Here is a 10,315-nt window from a genome sequence, read left to right as displayed (position 1 = left end):
TCTCCTTCTTGAAACGCTTTTTCTTTTTCTCCTTCTTGAAATGCTCTTTTCTCTTAGCTCCTGGAAGAACACTCACCCAAGTGTTTCTTCTACCTCACTAGCTCCTCCTTTCAAGTCTCCTTCCCTCTTGCATCTCCTCTATTGTATCTCCAAATGTTGGCATTTTTCAAGACTCACTTCTTGTCCCTCTTTTCTCTGGACACGCTCTTCTTGAGTAATCTGATTTATCATGATGGATTTACATTCCAAGCTTAGTGATAATGTTGCTCAGTATATACGTAATGCTCTCAACCACGTCATCCTCCAAGAAGCAGTACAGCGTACTGAATAAGTGCCTCGTTTTGAAACGTAGTGCCCTTATTTCTAGCTGGGGGATTTGTTCGCATCGATTAACTTCTCAGTGCCCTACTTTCCCAGGGATAAAATGGTAATAATAAAAATACGTTTTTCATAAGAGAATTGTGAAAATTAAATGGGTTATAAAATGTTAAGGTATTAGAACCATGACCAGCCCATCATAAGCTGTCAAAAGAGTCTTGCTATTGTAAGTGAGTAATGAGTTAAAATAGAGCTAGGCACACTTTCAGGGCAGAAATATCAGACTCTGCAAGAGGAAATGCTAGACACGGAGGCTGAGGCGGTCAAAGGCAGAGCAATGGTGTGGCCTTCTGAAAGTCAGGCCAGGAAGGCTGTTACTAGCCCACTTAGAGGTTCTGTTGAGAATGGTGATGAAACTCTCCATGCTTCCCAGCTGCTGAGAAGGTTTTCTGGGCTTCCACATCCTTATCATGGGCTTCATCTCCTACGTAACCTGAATATGTCTCTTCCTTGCAATCTGAAAAAGCCTAACATTGTCTACAGTGTTGCCATCTGTTAAATTATTTAGTTAGCATGCATTCTCAGGAGTATAATTACTGGGTCAATGAGAATAAACACTTTTATGTTTCTTGACAGAATATTTATGTATGTTTTCTATAAGTACTAAACCAATTCACATTGCTTCCAGCAAAGTGTGTGCCTCTGCAATCTTACCCACAATGGATATTAGCAAAGATAAAATATTTAGTGTATGTTTATTGTGCCTTAATATGGTCACTCTTGCAGTGACTGAACAAAGGGAAGGACTCTGGCTCAGGCCCTAGGCTTGTTCGGCCAGGACACTCTATAGGACTTGCAAAACCCTTCATAGGAAGGATTTAGAAAATCAATTTAACTCAAAGTCCCCGCATGAAATAATATAAGAGGTTTTATTTTAGATACAGTTTTGTTAATAGAACTAATTCACTAATACTTTAGTAAAAAGAACATGGTCTTGATTTCAGACGAACTCCAACCGAAGACTCATCATTTTCTAGTATTTTGACTTTAAACAGTTTTCTAACCTTAAGGGTGGAATAATAATGCTTATCCCTACAGTGTAATGTGATAGTTAAATAAAATAATATGTATGCAAGTGTTTGATACATTCTTGCTTGCCGGTGATTTCAGGGATTTTCTGCCTTCGTGCACTCTCTCTTCTCCAACCCACTACTAGTCATTCGTTCCTACGTATATCCTGCCTTTGTCTCTGGGCAGGGGAGAAAATAAGGATCATAAAGTTTTTCTTATATCATTTGGCAAAGCAAAACACTGTCCTAATATTTGCATACTGTGAGTTGTCAGGTATGCAGTTTGTCAGCAAACTTCCTGTGATCCAGTATCTTAGGTTAAATGTATTTATTCAACTGAAACAGATTTATAAACCATGAAATATCCATCAATGGAAATTTTTTTTCACACAGAGGAAGATGCAACCATACATGACTTAGGAGTAATACCTCCAAAACAATCTTAGGCAAAAATAAGAAAAGGAGCTAGAAAATAATTAAGTATGTCTTCCTTCCTCACTCCATTCAATAAACTCCAATCTATCTCAGACCACACCGTATTCATAAAGTGTTTCCTTCCTTTGCAGTGACTAAATGACCTCCTTCCCCTTTGACTATTCCTATTTTTTTATATCCACTGTTCATGAAGTTCTGATGAAAACCTAGCCTATATTATTTTTCTAATCTATGTTTTATGTCTCCAAATACATTACCTGGATGAGAGAGATATCTTTATATATTTTGTATCCTCTGCAACAGTGAACACAGTGACCCATGTTCATAGTAGATAGGCGTGTTTTATTGATTATCATGACTACAATTTAAAGTTAACATTTCATGGAGACTTCTTACAATTAGAGAAAGTTATTCCTCTAATTACTTTTAGTAGTTAAACTTTGGAATCTAAACAAAAAGCTCAATATTGAAGAAATAGTTAATTCGTGGCTTACCCAAAAAATAGAATACGATTCAGGTATTAAAAATTATGCTTATTTGTAACAAGGCGAGAAAGGTTTGTGAAATATTAAAATATTAAACTATATTTATATTTTTATAATATAATAAATATAATACTTATATTATATTAAATATATTTAATTTATATTTAAATATGTGATTTATATAAATCACATGCTTTATATAAATTATTATATAATAAATTTATTATATAATAATTTATATAATCATAATGATATATTTATGTATAATATATTTATATAATTTATACAATTAATTATATAAAATATTATAAATATTATATATAAATATTATAAATAGTATATATAATAAATTATATATAACCCAAGATGCTCATCTCTCTCTTCTCCCTCATCAAGCTCATGAAGGCTGGGAGTCAGGAGAATGCTGCAGGCCCCCTCCCCCAACCCCTTCTCCCACTATCCCTACACCTTTGACCCTAGGTAATAAAGTTATTCACTAAAAAAAAAAAAAAAAAAAATCTAGTAGCCCAGATGCTAGAGAAGGAAGAGGCAGAACGGACACGTCGGCTGAACAACGAAGTCCAGGAATTTCGGTAGCAAAAGCAGCAGCTCAAGAATCGGCGAGAATTTGACCTTTGGGATCCTGGCCGACTTTGGATGGAGTTTCCAGCCCATCTTGGCCCCAGCGATCCCCCCTGTGGCCCAGCCAGCTTGCAATGCTTTGCTGGGGAGGACCTGGAAAGGGCCATGTGCCTGAAAATGCCGCAGGAGCAGTTCAGACACAGCCTGGAGAGGCAGCTGCAGGAACAACAGCAAGTCCAGGACGATGAGACGTGCGCGGATATGCTTAATGACCAACTGCGCCTTGCCATGGACATGCGGGCCGCCCAGCTGGCCAAGCTAGAGGAGTCCTGTCACGTGACCATGGTGTCTGCTATGGCCAATGCCAACAAAGCCCAGGCAGCCGAACTGGCTGAGCGGCAGCGCCGTGAGCATCAGCACGAACAGGAGGCCAACGTCATGGAGATCCAGAACCAGATCACCAGTGACCTACTAACGGAGAACCCTCAGGTTGCCCAGAACCCTGTGGCCACCCACCGGGTCCTGCCCTATTGTTGGAAGGGCATGATTCCAGAGCAGAGAGCTGCCATCAGGAAAGTCCAGGGTTGCCTGGTGGCCCTCTTCCATCATCGTATCTGGACTCAGAGGAGAGGGAACTTTGTGCTGAATTTTGAAGGGGGCTGGGCTCCTTCAATCAGCTCCTTCAATTCATTCAATTCATTCATATATATATATACACACACACACACACATACACACAGATATATACAACTGGATCTCCATGACGTTGTGTGTGTGTATATATATAATTATATAATATATATAATTATAATAATATTTATTATTAATAATATAATATATAATATAATATAATATTTCATATAAATATATATATTATATATTATATCTATATTATTTACATATATAAATATATGTAAAATTTATATAAATTTTATAAAATATGTATATAAAATTTATTTAAAATTTTATAAAATTTATATAAATATAAATATATATATTTATATAAATATATAAATATATTTTATATAAATAAATTATAATAATAAATATTATGATTTATAAATTATTATAAATCACATGTGATTTATATAAATTAATATGTGGATTATTAAAATATATTTTATAAAAATAATAAATATAATATTTATATTATATTAGATATATTTAAAAATATTAAATATTAAAAATAGACAGCATATCAAAATTTATTTTCAATGAACACCTCAATCAGTTTCTGGAAAAATACATACAAAAACACTGAGGACTTCTGATTCTGGTTATGTCAGACTAGCTTGTAGCCAACCTTCCCACCAGAAACAATTAAAAATCTGTTGGGAAAAAATCAGCTATGTGAGGTACTGGAAATCCACCAAAGTAGCCAGAATTTGAGGATCCAAAATTCTGGAAAGAAGAATACATTAATATGAACCTAACCTTGTGTGTTTCCTTTTTCTTCAAAATATTTATTATTCTTTTTTTTTTTTTTTTTTTTAAGATTTTATTTATTTATCAGAGAGAGTGAGCACAGGCAGACAGAGAGGCAGGCAGAGGCAGAGGGAGAAGCAGGCTCCCTGCTGAGCAAGGAGCCCGATGTGGGACTCGATCCCAGGACGCTGGGATCTGACCTGAGCCGAAGGCAGCCGCTTAACCAACTGAGCCACCCAGGCGTCCCAAAATATTTATTATTCTTAAGAATAACAGAACCAAGCGTCCAAAAAGCTGAGCAAAAGGGGACAGCTAAGAGTTAGAGAAACAAGTCAGAACTCTTAGCAACTGTGCTGAACTGGGAAGGAAGGAGGAAAGGAGAGATGGAAGGAAGGAAAGAAGGCAGGAAGACAGGAAGGTAAGGAAGGAAAGCTTGGAGCCACCATAATAGCCACCAGACCTTAAAGGGCCAAGATCCCAGAAAAAAGAAAGTAAAAAGCAATGATAAAATCCTCTGCCAAGGAATCTGGCTGTGAAAGAGTAGGAATTTGAAATGGCAGCCGGATAAAACAGCATCAAAAAAGGTCACATTGTTGGGGCGCCTGGGTGGCTCAGTGGGTTAAGCCTCTGCCTTCAGCTCAGGTCATGATCTCAGGGTCCTGGGATCGAGTCACATATTGGGCTCTCTGCTCAGCAGGGAGCCTGCTTCCCCCCTCTTTCTGTCTGCCTCTCTGCCTACTTGTGATCTCTCGCTCTGTCAAATAAATAAATGAAATCTTTAAAAAAAAAAAAAAGGTCACATTGTAAGTATGGAAATAGACAAAATTAGACTGCTACAATCTTAAAGAAGAAAAATAAAGATACTAGATGAAAAGACTTACAAAGCTACAATAGTTAAAAGTATGGAAGATACTTAAAGATAGTTAAAGAAAATCCAATGTAATGGAATAGAGAAACTTTCTTATGGAAAGAAATGGAATTTTGACCTTTATGTCATAGCATACACGAAATTCATTTCCATGTAGATTTAAGATCTAAACTTAAAGGAAAAACAATAAAGTTTCTAGCAGACAACATAGAAGAAAGCCATTTTTATCCTAAGGTGGATGAAAATATCTTACAAAGAACACAAAGACACTACCCATAAAAGAAAGAAAATGATGAACTGAACTCTTCTTAAAGTCAAGAACTTCTATTTATCAATAGGTACCACTAGGAGATTAAAAGAACAAGAATGGAGATGGTATTTGCCATATATACAACAAAGAATTTTAACCCAGAATACATAAAGAATTCAGAAAAATCAATGACAGGATGATAGCTAGCATAGTAGAGAAGGGAGCAAAACCTTGAGAAGGCACTCTACAGAAACAGGACACACAATGGACAAGAAATATATCAAAAGTGCTAATAGTGGTAGACATACAAACTAAATGCACAATAAAATACCATCATATATTCTCCAGAACAGGTAAGATGTAAAACACTGACACATACCACATGTTGCCAGGGATATGGAGCAACCGAAAGTCTTCTACCCTCCCCTATATGACTTTAAAAACCTGGCTGGAAGCATCGACTAAAGGTAAATATATGCATACTCTCTGACCGAGAAATTCCACCCTTGGGTATACACCCCATAAAGCACACACGCATACAAGTATTAGAGAAAACGTACAAGATGATTTACAACAATGTTCTTCACAATAATTAAAAAATAAAATTTTAAAGCTTGTCAGCAATAGAAAGAATAAATTGTGTTATGTTACTGCCACGGAATACCATGCAGCAATGAAAACTACCAAATTACTGCTCTGTGCAGTCATGTCGATGAGCGTCACAAATAGAATGTTGAGTGAAAGATGTTGGACAACAAAGGGTACATTTATATAAAGACGGCATTTACAATAACATTCAAAAATAGGCAAACTAATCTATATCTTCAGAAGTCAGGTTCCTGGATGGAGCTAGAGAGTATAATGCTGAGTGAAATAAGTCAGAGAAAGACAAATACCATATGATCTCACTCATATATGGAATTTAAGAAACAAAATAAATGAGCAAAAGAAAAAAAAAATGACAAATCAAGAAACAGACTTTTAACTATAGAGAACAAATTGATGGTTACCAGAGGGGAGGTGGGGTGGGGGGGGGAGATTGGGAATGTGGATTAAACAGCGCACTTATCATGAAGAAAATAAAATGATTAAAAAATATCTCCAATGAGTAAAAAATAAAATAAGATTAAAAAAAATAAATGTCAGGCTAATGGTTACTTGAGAGACAGAATAATGTCCCCCCAAAGATGTTCATGTTCTCATCCTTATAAAGAGGAATGTTACCTTACATATGAAAGGGACTTGCAGACATGATTAAGGGCTTTGAGCTGGGGAGATTATCCTGGATTATCTGGGTGGGTCCATTATAATCACAAAGGTCCTTATAAGAGGGAAACAGGAGGAGTCAAAGTGAGAAGGAGACAAATTTGAAGATGGAAAAAGAGATCAAAATGCATGAAATGCAGACAAACTTCAGAAAGTAGAAAAAGTAAGGAAATTGTTTTCCCCCTGAAGCCTCCAGAAGGAATCCAGTTCTGCCAAATTATTGATTTTGGACTCCTAAACTCTAGAAGTGTAAAACACACACACACACACACACACACACACACACACACAACCATCATTTGAGGACCTTTGAGAAGAAAGTAATAGAGGCTGTGACAAGGACCAGAGTGATTCCTTAATTGTTCAATAATGTAAAATGTACGCATAAGGTGTGCCCTTTTGATTGATTCACTTCTCTTCCATAAGAGGAATTTTTTAAAGATTTTATTAAAGTGGTTATACTAAAATGATAACTCTGGTTTACTGTCTCTGGTTTATACTTTCCTACTTCCTCAAAATCATGTGCGATGATCTGTTTTCTTGACAAGCTGGTAAAAAGTAAAAAGCTTTAAAATAAACTCCTATGTGAGTTGCTTGCTCTCACAGGTGGGGTGGGAGATTTAGACAGAAGAAAAACACTTATCTTATATCCTCAAAACTGGGAGAGTAGGTATAGGTGTAGATGATTTTGATATTTGAAAATTAAATGTGAGCGATGCAGAGTGGCAAAGGAACAGGGAAATGGTAAAGTTTTAAGATGAGATATTAGGAGATATTTCTTGAGAAGTGACATTGATAAAGATGAAGATAAGTGTTTACATACAATCTGTTGTGTATTTTATACATGTTTATCATTTAATCTTCGTCAGACCTATGAACTAGGTACTGTTATTAGCCCACATTTGTAAATGAATAAACTGAGCGTTAAAGACAAAGCCCAGTTTAGCTCAAAGTCAGGGAGAAGAAGCCATGTGTAACTGACCCCAGGATCCGAGCTCAGCGTGTCTCTGTGTTAACATTCATGCCTGAGGCTACACGAGTTAATAAATGGGAAAGTAAAGGAAGTGTTTTCGAGAGAAAACAGATAACTACAAATATCAGTATAACAAACTAATGTTTTGAGATATTAATTTTTTTTCCTTAGTTTCCTTTTGCTTCCTTGTACGTAATCCTTCCCCTGGTCAATGAGTGAAATCCATAGGGACTCAAGAATTGATTTTATAGGGGTGCCTGGGTGGCTCAGTGGGTAAAACCTCTGCCTTCAGCCTAGGTCATGATCTCAGGGTCCTGGGATTGAGCCCCACATTAGGCTCTCTGCTCAGCAAGGAGCCTGCTTCCCCCCACTCTTTGCCTGCCTCTCTGTCTACTTGTGATCTCTCTCTCTGTCAAATAAATAAATAAAGCTTTAAAAAAAAAGAGTTGATTTTATAAATAACAGGAAAGCAAAGAGAAAAAAAGAATCCTCAGTATTTGATATGGTTATTTTCCTTTAAATGATTTTTTTTGACATCCAAATTAGGCTCACAGTGCCCACAGAGAAGAAAAATTGTTTTGAAATTCTGAACTTTTTTATTTCAAAAAGATGTTTTTGTGGTGGGGTTTGTTTGTTTATTTTAAGAAAAGAAAAAGTTTTATATATATAAAAATATATATATATAGTGGAAATATATAAATATAAATATAATATATTTATATATTAAATAAATAAATATATATATAGTGAAAAGTCTGAAAGGAGGCAAGGTATGGTGTTTATTACCATGACAGTATATAGCTGGAGACCAGAAGTCTGCATAGTCACCTGGCCTACGTGTAAATAAGGAAACCAAGTGGAGTATGACCTTAGGAAAGGTTGAAGGAACAAGTGAGCCTGCCCTTCGGGTGAACATAGCAGAAGGGATGGAGGGATTAAAAAAATAAATGGTGTCGTGATGTAGAGTTAGCCAAGCATTGCAGTGATTGTTGCTAGCCAAGGAGCTTCTTCAATCCAGTACCAAGATGAACTTGTCATTGTTCTCCTTTAAGTAAGTTCCTTTGGGCTGAATAGCCATATGGGCAATCCCCATTCCCACCAAAGAGGGATATCCACCTACAATTTCCTAGAGACCATCAATGAATCTTCTAGCAAAATGAATGCTCATCCACATCCTGAGATTAATTGAACCCCATTAGAACTTTCCTTCAAGGGAATCCCTCCCACTTTTCAAAGACTTGAGACTCCCCCACATAAGGAACAAAACTCTTGACCTAGAGGAAGTTAGTGGTAGTAAAGAAAGCCTGGAGAGACTCCTGTGTGGGCGTGGACCTCTACAGTTATATTAAAACAGCATCATTTTAGAAATATTGTTCTGCACAGCTGTTGAGACTATTAAAAGAAAAAGAGACAAATAGAATTCACTAATCAAAAGACTGGATTTTTGAAAAAGCCAACAAATAAACTTCTAGCAAGGTTAATAAAAACTAAAGAGAAAATGCATGAATCTGTAGTAAGAATGAGGAAGAAAATGTAACCCAGACACTAACAAGATTTTCAAATTATTAGAATTTACAATGTCAACTCTTATTTAAAGAATACTAAAGTATCGACAGAATAGATCATTTTCTAGAAAAAATATACCAACACTGAAGTGTTAGAAAAAAGTAGAAAGTTGTAATAATAATAACCTAACCTTAAATATAAAGCCGAAATGCTTTCAAAAAACAAGAGTTTTATAGCGTGCCTGGGTAGCTCAGTGGGTTAAGCCTCTGCCTTCAGCTCAGGTCATGATCTCAGGGTTCTGGGATCAAGTCCCACATCAGGCTCTCTGCTCGGCAGGGAGCCTGCTTCCCTCTCTCTCTCTGCCCGTCTCTGCCTACTTCTGCTCTCTCTCTCTGTGTCAAATACATAAAATCTTTAAAAAAACAAAACAAAACAAGAGCTCTTTAAAACCGTATATAGATAATCCTTGTGATCCTCAGCTTGTTTCAAGACATAGAGATAAATAATCACCTCAAAAAAAATTTTTTTTTAAAGATTTTATTTATTTATTTCACAGACAGAGATCACGAGTAGGCAGAGAGGCAGGCAGAGAGAGAGGAAGAAGCAGGCTCCCCGCCGAGCAGAGAGCCCGATGCGGGGCTCAATCCCAGGACCCTAGGATCATGACCTGAGCCGAAGGCAGAGGCTTTAACCCACTGAGCCACCCAGGCACCCCACCTCGAAAATTTTAATTATGAATTATGTTTTTTAAAACAAGCAAGTACAAAAATGTTTAAAGAAACATTCTACTGACATTCACACTCAGAGGAGCAGATACCAACATTCAACCATTTTTTTGCCAATACTTGGTATTCTTAGACTTTCATAACATTTCAAGTTTATTTAGTGTGAAATAATATTTACTCTGACTTTAAAACACATGTCTCTGATTTTCACTAAATTTGAGAACTTCTTAATGGTTACTAGCTTCTGGTTTCCTTGTCTTAATTTAGCTCCTAGAATTCATTTGCTCATATTTCTTTTTTTTTTTTTTTTCCTATTGGTCAGTAGAACACAAATTCTGGATATTATCGTTTGACAGAGATATATGTAGTAATCATCTCCCCTCTGGTTTGTCTTTAGATATTACTCATGATG

The 10,315-nt window shown here is 36.2% G+C and overlaps 1 protein-coding gene across 1 annotated transcript in view; it reads left to right on the top strand.

The window, feature by feature from the left end:
• Positions 1 to 616: 616 nt before the first annotated feature.
• The window catches only part of LOC308349119 (RIB43A-like with coiled-coils protein 1), a gene marked incomplete at both ends in the record, with an annotated part of 66,531 nt that continues 56,832 nt past the window's right edge, over positions 617 to 10,315 (top strand). The window contains 3 exon segments of the mRNA XM_080813642.1: positions 617 to 806; positions 2,832 to 2,902; positions 2,906 to 3,500. Of these exon segments, the coding sequence (XP_080669768.1) occupies positions 617 to 806; positions 2,832 to 2,902; positions 2,906 to 3,500 (856 nt within the window).

Source organism: Martes martes, assembly GCF_963455335.1.
Source record: "Martes martes genome assembly, chromosome: 9".
Classification (NCBI taxonomy): Eukaryota; Metazoa; Chordata; class Mammalia; order Carnivora; family Mustelidae; genus Martes; species Martes martes.
Note: the sequence above shows the minus strand (reverse complement) of the source record. Positions and strands in the feature narration are given on the sequence as shown.